Source organism: Lontra canadensis, unplaced genomic scaffold (genome assembly GCF_010015895.1).
Source record: "Lontra canadensis isolate GAN:19392208 unplaced genomic scaffold, GSC_riverotter_1.0 scaffold4, whole genome shotgun sequence".
In the NCBI taxonomy this organism is placed as follows: domain Eukaryota; kingdom Metazoa; phylum Chordata; class Mammalia; order Carnivora; family Mustelidae; genus Lontra; species Lontra canadensis.
The window spans coordinates 13874577-13889011 of record NW_022630998.1 but is presented as its reverse complement, the minus strand read 5'-3'; the positions used below and the strand labels follow the sequence as shown (position 1 = coordinate 13889011).

At 35.6% G+C, this 14435-nt stretch overlaps 1 protein-coding gene across 1 annotated transcript in view; it reads right to left on the bottom strand.

The window, feature by feature from the left end:
• The window catches only part of SLCO6A1 (solute carrier organic anion transporter family member 6A1), a 93539-nt gene that overhangs the window by 63451 nt on the left and 15653 nt on the right, over positions 1-14435 (bottom strand). Inside the window, exons 2-4 of the mRNA XM_032845772.1 lie at positions 6904-7164; positions 6399-6587; positions 4711-4807 (exon numbers count right to left, since the gene is read on the bottom strand). Coding sequence (XP_032701663.1) covers positions 4711-4807; positions 6399-6587; positions 6904-7164 — 547 coding nt within the window. The remainder of the gene's footprint in view (positions 1-4710; positions 4808-6398; positions 6588-6903; positions 7165-14435) is intronic.

Genomic DNA, 14435 nt, shown 5'->3' with positions numbered 1-14435 from the left:
AAATAAATAAAATCTTAAAAAAAAAAAAAAAACCTCCCCAAAACAGAGTCCAGGGATGGATGGCCTCCCAGGAAAATTCTACCAGGAAAATTCTACCAAACATTTAAAGAATTAATACCTATTATTCTGAAGCTGTTTCAAAAAATAGAAATGGAAGGAAAACTTCAAAACTCTTTCTATGAGGCCAGCATTACCTTGATCATAAAATCAGACACAGACCCCACCAAAAAGAATTACAGACCAATATCCCTGATGAACATGGATACAAAAATTCTCACCAAGATACCAAGTCAACAGGATCCAACAGTACATTAAAAGGCTTATTCACCACAACCAAGTGAAATTTATTCCTGGGCTGCAAAGGTGGTTTAACATCTGTAAATCAACCAGTGTAATACAATACATTAATAAAAGAAAGGATAAGAACCCTATGATCTTCTCAATAGATTCAGAAAAGACATTTGACAGTGTATAGCATCCTTTCTTGGTTAAAACTGTTTAAAGTGTAGGGATAGAGGGTACATACCTCAATATCATAAAAGCCATATGTAAAAAGCCTACAGAGAATATCATTCTCAATGGGAAAAAACTGAGAGCTTTCCCCCTAAGGTCAGGAACATGGCAGGGATGTTCACTCTCAACACTGTTGTTCAACATAGTACTAGAAGTCCTAGCCTCGGCAGTCAGACAACAAAAAGAAATAAAAGGCATCCATCCAAATCAGCAAAGAAGTCAAACTCTCAGTCTTCACAGATGACACGATACTCTATGTGGAAAAACCAAAAGACTCCACCAAAAAATTTCTAGAACTCATACAGGAATTCAGCAAAGTAGCAGGATATAAAATCAATACACAGAAATCAGTTGCATTTTTATACACTAACAATGAGACAGAAGAGAAGTTAAGGAGTTGATCCCACACACAATTGCACCAAAATCCCTAAGATACCTAGGAATAAGCCTAACCAAAGAGGCAAATGATCTGTACTCAGAAAACTATAGAACACTCATGAAAAACTGAAGAACACAAAGAAATGGAAAAACATTCCAAGCTTATGGACTGCCAGAACAAATATTGTTTATATATATATATATATACATACATATATATGTATATATATATATATACACATATATACACACACACACAAACATATATACATACATACACATGTACATACATATATACATTCACACATAATGGAATACTACTCAGTCATCCAAAAAATGACATCTTGCCATTTGCAATAACGTGGATGGTATTTGGCTATGACTAGAGGGTATCAGGCTAAGTGAAATGAGTCAATCAGAGAAACACAATTATTATATGATCTCACTCATATGTGGGACTTAAGAAACAAAACAAATAGGGGAAGGGAGGGAAAAATAAAATAAGATGAAATCAGAGAGGGAGACAAAACATAAGAGACTCATAATCATAGGAAACAAACTGAAGGTTGCTGTGGGAGGTTAGGGGATGGGGTTACTGGGTGAAGAAGAGCACATGATGTAATGAGCACTGGGTATTATGTAAGACTGATGAATCCCTGAACTTTACTTCAGAAACTAATAATACACTATATGTTAATTGAATTTAAAGTAAAAAGGAAAAAAAGTTATTCTAATTATATTCTTCAAACATTGTCTTTTTACCACAAATTAGCTAGCACTAAATATTCAGAATCTTTGCTAACTACATATAATATAATGTAATATAATATAATATCTAATATAATAATATGCATATTATATATATCACTGTTATTCTATTTGCAAATAGTGAAATGGAACCAATTTCTATATATTTTTATGTTTATTGGGAATATGTATTCCTTCCTTTGTGAACTTCCTGCTAATCTTTACAAGTGTTTGCAGGAGTTTTTTTCCCCTTATTGATCTGTAGAAGATTCTTAATGTATTAATTTAGTACCCCTTTATGTCATAAATATTGAAGTCTGTTTTATGTAAAAAATAAATAAATAAATAAAAATTAAAATTAAAAAAAAGGAAAGATCCATAAATGTCATCAGTACAATAAGATATCTATCCCTTTGATGGGCAAAAGAGAAACTTTACCCATTTGTCATATTAAATAAAAAAAATAAATTGAAATTGGATGTTACATTCATATGTATAACTAAAACCAGACAAGGACACTACAAGAAAAGAAAATTACAAGCCAATATCCTTGATGCACACAGATTCAAAAATGCTCAACAAAATCTTAGGAAACCAAATTTAACAATACATTAAAAGAATCAAAGTGGGATTTATTCCAGGCATGCAAGAATGGTTCAATAACTGCATATCAACCAATGTGATACACCACATGAACAAAATGAAAGATAAAAATCATAGGATCATGTTAATTGATATAGAGAATCATTGACAAAATTCATCATTCATTCATAATAAAAACTCTCAACAAATTGAGTTTAAGGAAACACACATCAACATAATAAAAACCATATATGTCAAAGTAAGATCAGGAGCAAAACAAGGATGCCCACTTTCAGTCAACACAGCACTGGACATACTAACCCAATCAACTGGTCAAGAAAGATAAATAAAGATATTCAAATCAGAAAGGAATGAGTAAAACTGTCTCTGAAGATGACGTGATCCTAAATATAGAAAACTTAAAGATTCCACCAAAAAACTGGTGAAGATACCAAGCCATGACACCATTCTATCAAGTCAGCTATTTCTGGACAATGGATTACAGAGTAAGACCAGTGAAATCTGTAGTTGTCATACTGTCACACTTGTCTTCTCAATGGTCCCTTGTCAGAGGTAGTATGATGTGAGAAACCACAGTGATGAATATGGCATCTATGAGTCTTTGAATAGTACTGTTAGAAGAAGCAATGTACATGTTACAGACTAAATGTTTAGACATTTCTCCAAAGAAAATAGACAAATAGGCAACAAGTAAATGAAAAGGTGCTCAATATCACTAATCATAAGGGAAAAGAAAATCAAAACTGCAATGAGCTATCACCTCATAACTGTCAGGATGACTATTAGAAGAAGGATAAAGAGAAGAAGAAAGAAGAAAGAAAAGGTGGAGGAGGATGCAGAAGAAAAAAGAAAATAGCAAGTGCTAGCTAGAACATTGAGAAATTGGAACCCTTATATACTACTAGTGGGAAGGTAAATGGCAGAGCCTCTATGGAAAATAAGATGGAAGTTCCTCAAAAATATTAAAAATAGAATTACCGTATGATTTACCAATCCCATTTCTGAGTATATATCCAAAAGAACTGAAAATAGAATTTCAAAGAGATATTTGCTTATCCATGTTATCCATGTTAACTGAAGCATTATTCATAGTAATCAAGGGGTGGACATAATAAGCTAAATGTCCACAGACAGATACATGGATAAAGAAGTATGGTATATAAAATTAACAAGTCAGGAAATGACAGATGTTGGTGAGGATGTGGAGAAAGGGGACCTCCTACACTGTTGGTGGGAAGGCAAGCTGGAGCAGCCACTCTGGAAAACAGCATGGAGGTTCCTCAAAAAGTTGAAAATAGAGCTATCTTATGACCCAGCAATCGCACTGCTAGGTATTTACTCTAAAGATACAAATGCAGTGATCCGAAGGGGCACGTGCACCCAAATGTTTATAGCAGCGGTGTCCACAATAGCCAAACTATGGAAAAAGCCTAGATGTCCATCAACAGATGAATGAATAAAGAAGACGTGGTATATATACATACAATGGAATACTATGCAGTCATCAAAAAAGAAATCTTGCCATTTGCTACAACGTGGATGGAACTAGAGGGTATTATGCTAAGTGAAAGAAGTCAATCAGAGAAAGACAATTATCATATGATCTCTCTGATATGAGGAATTTGAGAAGCAAAGCAGGGGGTTGTGGAGGGAAGGGAAGAAAAAAAAATGAAACAAAATGGGACCGGGGAAGGAGACAAACCATAAGGGACTCTTACTCTCAGGAAACAAAACTGAGGTTACTAGGGGAGTGGGGGGAAGGGATAGGGTGGGGAAAAAAATAAAATAAATAAAAATAAATAAAAAATGAAAGCTTAAAAAATAAAGAACTAAAGCATATACATGCAATGGAATATTATTTAGCCTTAAAAAGGAAGAAAATACTGGCATATGCTATATAGCATGGATTAACCTTGAGGACATTATGCTAAGCGAAATAAGCCAGTCACGAAAAAGACAAATACTGCATGATCCCACTTACATGAGTTATAAAAAGTAGTCAAAATTGTAGAAAGTAGAATGGTGGTTTTCAGAGTCTGGGGAGAAGTGGGTAAATAGAAGTTATCTGTGATGGATATAGAGTTTTAGCTTTGCAAGATAAAAAGTTCTAGTGGTCTGTTACACAACAAAGTACACATGGCTAACACAACTGTATCATACACTTACAAATGGCTAAGATGGTAAATTTTATGTTATGTGGTTTCTCCACAATTTTTCAAAAAACTATGTAGAATAGTAATAAGGTTGTCATTATAAATAGTGTTTTTAAAAATTACATATGAAACACTAAAGATAAAAGTGTATATTCTAGATTTATATGTACATATATATCCATATCAGTCACATTTACATATGTTTGTCCTAAAAATATGGTTATTACAAATTAAGCGTATATGTTTATAGGTTACAGTATCTGCCCAAAATGTTGTAAACAATGTAAACAACAAACAAGGAAATAAAATGGCTTACTTAATTGCAGAAGTTCTGTTCTTAGTGCCCTTCAAAAGGGGTGCTGCTATCCCATAACTCAGAGAACATCCAAATACAAAGGAAGCTTCCATTATACCTATAAAATGAATACTGAACATCAAAAATGAATTCTGAACAGCAGGTTAGAAAGCTGGAAAAACTCAGGCAGAGTTTTTAATCTAGCAGTCTAGAGAAAGAATTGCTTGTTTTTTGGGAAACCTACATTTTTGCTCTGAAAGCCTTCAACTGATAAGATTCACCCACATAATGGAGAGTAATCTGTTTTATTCAGTCTACTGACTGTGTTACTCACATCTAAAAAATATAGCAGAAACATCTAGAATGATGTCTGACCGAACAAATCTAGCAAAACTGACATATAAAATTAATCATATATATACATATTTTCATATATTCTAGTATCTATATTAAAGAAACTTAGATAATTATATAATTCACTGTATCTTATTTAAAATCTACATATTTAATATAATATAAATATATTTATATTTAATATAAATATAAATCCAATATAGCTGATTACACTTTGTGGCAACTTTGTATACTTCACCTTAGCTGCCATGGTGGCAAGAGGTGGCAACTGTTTGCAGTGTGTAGATGTGCATTTTAATTACTAATCAGTAGAACCAAAAGTAAAACAAACAGATTTGTTGCCATCCTCAGCCAACACTAATAAATCACTGCATTTTTTTCTAAAAGCAAACATAAATATGAATATCATCTATTTAAATTTATTTACATAACCTTCCTTACTTCTCATGGAAAAAATAATTATTTTGGTGCAAAATGCTATGTTCTCTAAAGTTACCTTTCCAATACTTTAAATTTTTTTTATTTTTTTTTAAATATGATAACACTGTACAGATAGATGATCTACCAAGAGCAGAGCTATTGCAACATGAAGAAATACAGATTATTGTGAGATATACCCCTGGGTTACTTATTGTAGGATACCATGACACAAAAGACTAGAAATAGAATGTACTACATTGTAGTCAATTAAATAGCATATCACTTCCCTCCTTGATAGAATGAACAAGATTATATTTTCATTAACTTCAAAATATCTGAGTCCCGCAAAAGGTGAACTGAGTTAAAGCATTAAAGAGCTTAGTAAAATGATGATGATGATTTCAACACCACACTGAATCAACTACTGAGGAAATGTGAAACAGTATTTCTATCCCCTTACGAACATGATGGCAGCAACTTCTCACCTATGTCCCCAAAGTTTAAACATACAATTATTCAGACAATTCAATCTAATAACTTGAGACTTTTTCCAGAGAAATGAAATGTAATCTATATAGTTTGATATGACACATATATATATATCAATGTTCTATGTATTATATGTTAAACACAATACATAGAAAGAGTACAGTTTTTATTACTTAAGAAAGTATGTCCTTTTCCTATTTCTCTTTATCTTTTTGATGACTTTCAGATGACTTGTCTACAATTCAAAATCTCAAGCAATTCCTCAGAATTAGGCAACCTAATGTGATTTTGAAGTCAAACACACAACTTATCATTTGTTATAATGTTATTATAAGGGCCAATAATTAGCACTTACATATCAGTTTAGATATGTACACCAAGATGTAAAAGCTCAATAAAAATTCAAAATGGGTCAACCATATTAGAGAGGAAAAAAAAAAACTTGCCTATATAAATACCAGCTGAGTGTATGGCAACACTGTTGTCAATAAAGACTATGCCAAGGATATAAAGAATCATTGCTGCTACTCCCTGCACAGTCTGCCCCAGGATGAAGGAAACTAAATATTTCACATGGAATGATGATACAGTTTTCCTGCAAGCCTGGACAGTCTTCATTTCTTGGCAAATATCTTCTGAAAAAGACAATTATTTTTGTTAAATGAGTCAAAATTAAACATACAACAAATATGCAGTATCTCTCATGAAATATTTCACCTTTTACAAAGTTATTTCCACCAATACACCTTTTTTTTAAGTTAACATTTCATTTATACTGAATGTAGCAGTTCTAAAATCAGTCATTATATTCTCAAAAAAAATACAATTATAAAAGGAATTTTGTGGGAATACTGGAAATGATGGATATTTAAATAATATTTCAAATATTTAAAATATTTTCAAATATTTAAAATAATTTAAATAATAATTTGACACCTTTTATAATCTTACCTTCAATATCTACATTTGCTTTAAAATCTCCCTCAGTAAAGTATGGGTAAGCAAATAAAAGTGATCCAAATCCCACTAAAAAGGAGGCAAATGTAACCCATCTTGGTATGTTTCCTTTCCCTCCGTAGTATGCTATAAACACTGCTACCAGGAAAGATGAAATATCATAAGTCAAAGGCAACAATAAATTCTCCACATCTTTCAGATGATTGCCTTCTTCAAAAGTGTCTATGCTCAGTTCTTTGAGACCAAACACAATACCTAAAATGTAACAAGAAAAAAAAAAAGAAAGCAGTAACATGCATTTTAAGAGACAAAATAGAACATCATTATAATCATTACCAACCAAAACAATTTACATTGATTTAAGTTTACTTTACATTATTCTGACTGTTTAAGATCCATAAATACATGATTTGTTTTCTAAAATACTGGGGCACTGGGTGGCAGAGTGGGTTAAAGCCTCTGCCTTCAGCTCAGATCATGATCCCAGGGTTGTGGGATCGAGCCCCACATTGGGCTCTCTGCCCGGCAGGGATCCTGCTTCCTCCTCTCTCTCTGCCTGCCTCTCTGCCTACTTGTGATCTCTGTCTGTCAAATAAATAAATAAAATCTTTTAAAAAAAATACTAACAGGCCTTAACCTTTGTGAAATATTTGCTAATTGAATTTTACCTATTCTGTACTGATTTACTGGAGAATACTTATCTTTTTCAGTCATCATACTTAATACTGATCTTTATTTTAATGTATTATGATTCAGTTATAAAAATGAATAAATAACAGAGGCACCTGGGTGGCTCAGTCAGTAAAGCATCTGCCTTTGGCTCAGGTCATGGTCCCAGGGTCCTGGTATCGAGCCCTGTGTCAGGCTCCTTGCTCATCAAGGAGTCGGCTTCTCCCTCTTCCTCTGCATCTCCCCCCTGCTCACACTCTCTCACTCTTGCTCTCTCTCGCTCTCAAATACATAAATAAAATCTTTTTAAAAAATAAATAAATGACAATTTAATGAATACTTATCTATCACCCAAAATAGGAAATAAAACATCAAAGTATTTGAAGCCAAGCATGTACCCCCCCAAAATGCATTCTTCTCTCTCTCCATAACCCATAACCTATATTTGAAGGTCGTAATTTCTGACTCTTTTAAAAGTCAGAATGTGTACATCCTTGAACAATGTGGAGAATTGTTTGTCATGTTCCTAAACATTAAGTAAATTTTATCATAGAGGTGCATTTCTATCCCCTAGTATCCAACTAGGAAAAAAACAATTGTCCTCAATATTTGAAATATATTGTACTAAATATTTGAAACTTCAAGAAATTCATACAGAGGTTGGATACAAAAGTAATACATTTATTGAAGTGAAAACAGAAAAGAGTTACCAATCAAAGCTCATGAATACCTATGAAGCAGAAGTTGCTGGAACATGGGCTGCTGCTGCTGTTGGAACTGCAATAGCTACCTCTTTTCCAGAAGGCCAGAACCTACACTACTGCTAATGCTCTGAGAGCCAACTCATAGCCTTCCACTACTTCTGCTGCTCTTGCATTTGCAGAGGCAGAGCCATAAGCATTGGCTGTTGAAGTGCCAACTGTTGCTGCTGATGGAGATGCAGTGATGCCTGAGCATAAATCCAGGAGTTCCTATTCACCCAGTATTGCTGCTATTGCCAAAGACGTCACCACAGGGAGAAGAAAACAAAAAAGAGGCTTTCCTTTGCCCCTTTTCCAAATCTACTGTCACAGCCTCTCATTGGCAACACCTAAGTGGAAGCCAGCAAGAAAGAAAGGCTGGGAAATGTAGTTTACAGTCTCCTATGCCCCTTGGAAAAAGCAGTGAGTCCAGACCACGCATAATGAAGTCTATGGCCAACAGACAAGAAGCTCGCAGAGTTCACCTTTTAGACACTCAGGATTCATTTTCACCCTTCTGCTTCTATTTAAACTAGCATGCCAAATTAATAGCAACGTCATCATGCTTCTGCCTAACATTGTGCATTTATCATTCTTACAAAGATGTTCTCTTTCAAAAAAAAATAAAAAGAAAAGAAAAAGGAAAAAAAAAGCAGACATGAGATCAACCAGTCATCATATCTACCACAAGGTAAAATTACTCCATCTTCTAGTTCAATCATAAAGTTAAATGGACTTTCTTAATACAAAAAGTAAATAATGTTCATCATCACTAGCCATCAGGGAGATTCAAATTAAAACCACCTTGAGATACCACCTTACACCAGTTAGAATGGCCAAAATTAGCAAGACAGGAAACAACACGTGTTGGAGGGGGTGTGGAGAAAGGGGAACCCTCTTACACTTTTGGTGGGAATGCAAGTTGGTGCAGCCTCTTTGGAGAACAGTGTGGAGATTCCTCAAGAAATTAAAAATAGAACTTCCCTATGACCCTGCAATTGCACTACTGGGTATTTACCCCAAAGATACAGATGTAGTGAAAAGAAGGGCCATCTGTACCCCAATGTTTATAGCAGCAATGGCCACGGTTGCCAAACTGTGGAAAAAACCAAGATGCCCTTCAACGGACGAATGGATAAGGAAGATGTGGTCCATATACATTATGGAATATTATGCCTTCATCAGAAAGGATGAATACCCAACTTTTGTAGCAACATGGATGGGACTGGAAGAGATTATGCTGAGTGAAATAAGTCAAGCAGAGAGAGTCAATTATCATATGGTTTCACTTATTTGTGGAGCATAACAAATAGCATGGAGGACATGGGGAGTTAGGAGAAGGGAGTTGGGGGAAATTGGAAGGGGAGGTGAACAATGAGAGACTATGGACTCTGAAAAACAATCTGAAGGGTTTGAAGAGGTAGGGGGGTGGGAGGTTGGGGGAACCAGGTGGTGGGTATTAGAGAGGGCACGGATTGCATGGAGCACTGGGTGTGGTACAAAAACAATGAATACTGTTATGCTGAAAATAAATTTTAAAAAAATGATTAAAAAAAGTAAATTGCAAAGGTATAAATGGTATAAAAAGGTATGAAAGGTATAAATAAATAACTTTTCAAACACATCATAGACCTAACTAAATTTGTGAGGGAACTGTACTGAAAAAGAAACTGTCAGATTGGAGCAACAACGGTTTAACAGACCAAGACCAGCAGAAGACAAGATCTAAAAACTTGGTTGCATCAAAGAGAAGAGTTTTCTTCAACTCTCGTTTTAGATGTGGCCAAGCAGGATAATGGTCAAGGCAAGAAATGTCCTGTCAGTTACTATGTCCATCTCTGGGGTTGGGTATTAATTCCCCTTCTCAGGGATATTTTGTAACCTAGAGATGAATTTGTAACATTTTCTCCCTTAATACTCTCTTATCAAATAATAAGGGAAAAAGATTAAAAAAATGGAATACATACACACACACAAATGTGTATGTGTGTGTGTGTGTGTGTGTACACATAAAACAAATGAGAAAAAATGCATAGTTGCTGCAGTTTCTATTTCTCTAAATGGCTATGGAAACACAGTTGATAACTTCCCTCCTCCATTATTCACTCTCTCTTCTACTTCTTGATCACCATAACATATGTAGGTTGCTACCTCAAATCTTATCTCTCACCTTACAGGACGGCATCCCTAATTTTTTAATTGTTGTCTCCTAGCTGGACCTTGCCTGAGTCTTCAATAGGACATTATAATTATCTATATATGGCCAAGAGCTTCTGGTTATTGTAATATGTAGTAAGATTAGTGAATTCCATGAACATGAACTTCCTGCTCTACTTCTTCTCCTATAAAATGAGTTCCTTCATTTAAAACATTGTGATAAGAAATACGATGATCACAGTGGTGTATAAGGCATTCGATAAGGGCAATAACCACATCAGCACTGATAAAGATAAATCCATGCATTCAGCTCTTGCATAACCTCTATTCTTGACATAACTGTCACTATAAATATGAACCCATTGGACAAGACTTACAATGACTGGGGAATTTTCAGAGGACGGTTACCTATCCAATTATTGAAAGCTTCCTCTGCAATGGATTTCTTTTGGTGAACATCTACAATGGATAACTGTGCTCATTCAAAGAGACATGCCACTTACCCAACTCTCCAAGTCACCAAATGGTCAAACCGTTAGGCAATGGCAGCATGGTATCGAGGCAGTATGGATCATCAGATAGATTGCTCAATGGTCTGCCCACTGGAAAGATTTCCTTTTACCTCTATTTTTTTAAGGCCTTCCCTGAGGGGAGCTATAGTGCTACATAACATACTTCTACCTTTAAAACACACACACACACACAGGTTCACTAAAGATTATGTTTCTTAATAGGGAGTAGAAAAAGTGATAAAACTTCTCCTTCATTTTAGAAGAGGTAGCCCTCACACTCTAAACCAATTGTTCCCTAGAGACATCTCTGAAGTGGGAGGCAAATTTGTGGTGTGTAGTATCTTCCAGGATAGACTTCATGTCAGTTATTCTGAGAAGGCTGGGATCTAACTGTAGTTATGAGTCTGGCAGCAAGAAGGGGTAGTGGGATAGATCAAAGGGGCAATCAGCACTCCCTTAACTTGGATGAGGCAAGTTCACTGTCTATAAAAAAAAGGAATTGATTTTTCTGCAGACATAAAAGACATAAAATGCTCCTACTAGGAAAGGAGGTTTAGGATTTTGGGAATTATGGTCCTCAGATTCACTGAATTCCAGACAAATGCCTTCAACCCAATTCTTAAAGGTCCACTCTTCTCCAATCAATATCTCAACTATAACAAAAGTGATCTGATGAATCTGTGCATTGAACTTAAAATGTTATAATTCTGAGTTGGAACTGTTCAAAATATGCAGTGTGTTACTAAAAATGATGAGATTCTTGTAGAACCATCAGAGAAGCTCACACATTTCCTTAATTGTGACTTAAACTTCTTATTTCCTTTCTGTAAACTTTCCAGAGCGGTAAGAAGCCGTTGATCAACCCCAGAATCTCTCTAGTCAAAAGTTCTACCATAGGAGTCGGCCAGAGAAGCCATTCATCTCCCCAAGTCTTGCCTTCAGTGAGAACTTGATTTTAGGCAACATTTTAAATAACAACACTACATGACATAAATGCCCACTACATCATTTTCCACAAATATTGGCACAAGATTGCTGTTTTCATTGTTTTCAAGCCCAATCAGGTCAGATAACCAGCTTCAGATTCCATCTTTGATGGTTTGCTTTTTTCCTGGTTCAATGCCTGGTAATGGATTAGTAATAAAAAAAAATCCTAAGATTTTTATAATTTATAGGCAAATTAGTTTTATTACATTGGTGAAACTAAAAGTTTATTCAAAAACTTTTCAGAGGGAGGAGTCAAGAAAGCGGAGAAGTAGCAGGCTGAAATGACATCAGGTAGCAAGAGATCAGCTAGATAGTTATCAAACCATTCCAAACACCTACAAATCCAACAGGAGATCGAAGAGAAGAAGAGCAGCAATTCTAGAAACAGAAAATCAAACACTTTCTGAAAGGTAGGACCTTTGGAGAAGTGAATCCGAAGCAATGGGAAGATAGACCACAGGGGAAGGGGCCCAGCAAACGGCAGAGCAATGGAGCACAAAATCAGAACTTTTAAAAGTCTGCTCCACTGAGGGACATCACTCCAGACATCGCTCTGCGGGGTCACAGAAGGATCAGGGGTGTCTGAATGTCATAGAGCTCACAGGTATTAGAGCGGGGAAGCCAGCCACAGAGACAGAGACAAGGAGTGAGCTCTCAGCTCGGGGTTACCTTAAACTGTGATCCTGTGGCACGGTCAGATGACTGCTCTTTGAGCAGGGACCCCACAAGTGGCAGATCCAGGGAGACCCCCCGGAAGAGTGGGAGGGATCCACTGGGTTTGGAGACTCCAGAGAAAGAGACACTTGGTCATAGGCCAGGTGAGCTCAGATTGCAACCAGAGACCAAGGAGACAGGAGTGATTGAGTGCTTTTCTCTGAGGGCGCACTGAAGAGTGGGGCCCTGAGCTCTTAGCTCCTCCAGGCCAGAGATTCGGAGGCCGCCATTTTAATTCCCATCCTCCAGAGCTCTATGGAAAATGTTCAGGGAACAAAAGCACCCAAGAGCGAACCTGAGCAGATTACTTAGCCCGACTCCTGGCAAGGGTGGAGCAATTCCACCTGGGCAAAGACACTTGAGAACCACTATAACAGGCCCCTCCCCCAGAAGATCAGCAAGAAATCCAGCCAAGGCTAAGCTCACTGATCAAGGAGAACAGCGGAATTCCAGAGGAGGAGAAAGCACAGTATGGAATTCAAGGCTTTCTCCCCATGATTCTTTAGTCTTGCAAAGTTAATTAAATGTTTTAAATTTTATTTTTTTTCTTATTTTAATTTTTTTAACTTTTTAGCTTTTCCTCTTTTAACGTTTTTTTGAACTGGTTTATCTTAACAATACGTTTCTTTAAAAAAAATCTTTTCGAACGTTCATTATTACACTCATATTTTATCCTTCATTTTATCTAACTTTGTATTTTGTGTACACATAGGGTTTTTTCCTCTAAAGATTTTTGGGATACAACTTCTTCTAACAGATCAAAATATACCCTAAATCTAGCACAGTGTTTGTTCTAGTCTCCAGCCTGAGCAAATTCTCTCCACTTTCTTTTTCTTTCGTTCCCAACCAACTTATCTCATCAACTCCTTTTTTAGAATTCGTTAAAAATTTTCATCTTTATAGTCATATTCCATCCCTTCATTGAGTTTACCCTTATTTGTGTGTGTGTGTATGTGTGTGTGCGTGTGTGTTTTCTTTCTTTAAAATTTTGGGAGTTATTTTCTTCAAAAAGACCAAAATATCCCAAAAATCAAGTGGGTGGCTTTGTTCTATTCACCAGTCTAATATACATTTTTTCTTCTTTCTTTTCTTTTAACTTCTTTTTAACCTCTTTCTTCTCCCCATGATTTGGGGTCTCTCATGATTTGGTTAATGCACATTTTTCTGGGATCTTTGCCATTCTTTTAGTATTTTATTCTTTCATTCATATATTCTTATCTGGATAAAATACAAGGTGGGAAAACTCACCACAAAAAAAAAAAAAAAAAAAAAAAAACACAAGAGGCTGTGCCGAAGGCTAGGGACCTAATCAATATGGATGTTGGTAATATGTCGGATCTAGAGTTCAGAATGACAATTCTCAAGGTGCTAGCCGGGCTCGAAAAAGGCATGGAAGATATTAGAGAAACCCTCTCGGGAGATATAAAAGCCCTTTCTGGAGAAATAAAAGAACTAAAATCTAACCAAGTTGAAATCAAAAAAGCTATTAATGAGGTGCAATCAAAAATGGAGGCTCTTACTGCTAGGATAAATGAGGCAGAAGAGAGAATTAGTGATATAAAAGACCAAATGACAGAGAATAAAGAAGCTGAGCAAAAGAGAGACAAACAACTACTGGACCATGAGGGGAGAATTAGAGAGATAAATGATACCATAAGAGGAAACAATATTAGAATAATTGGGATTCCAGAAGAAGAAGAAAGAGAGAGAGGGACAGAAGGTATATTGGAGCGAACTATTGTAGAGA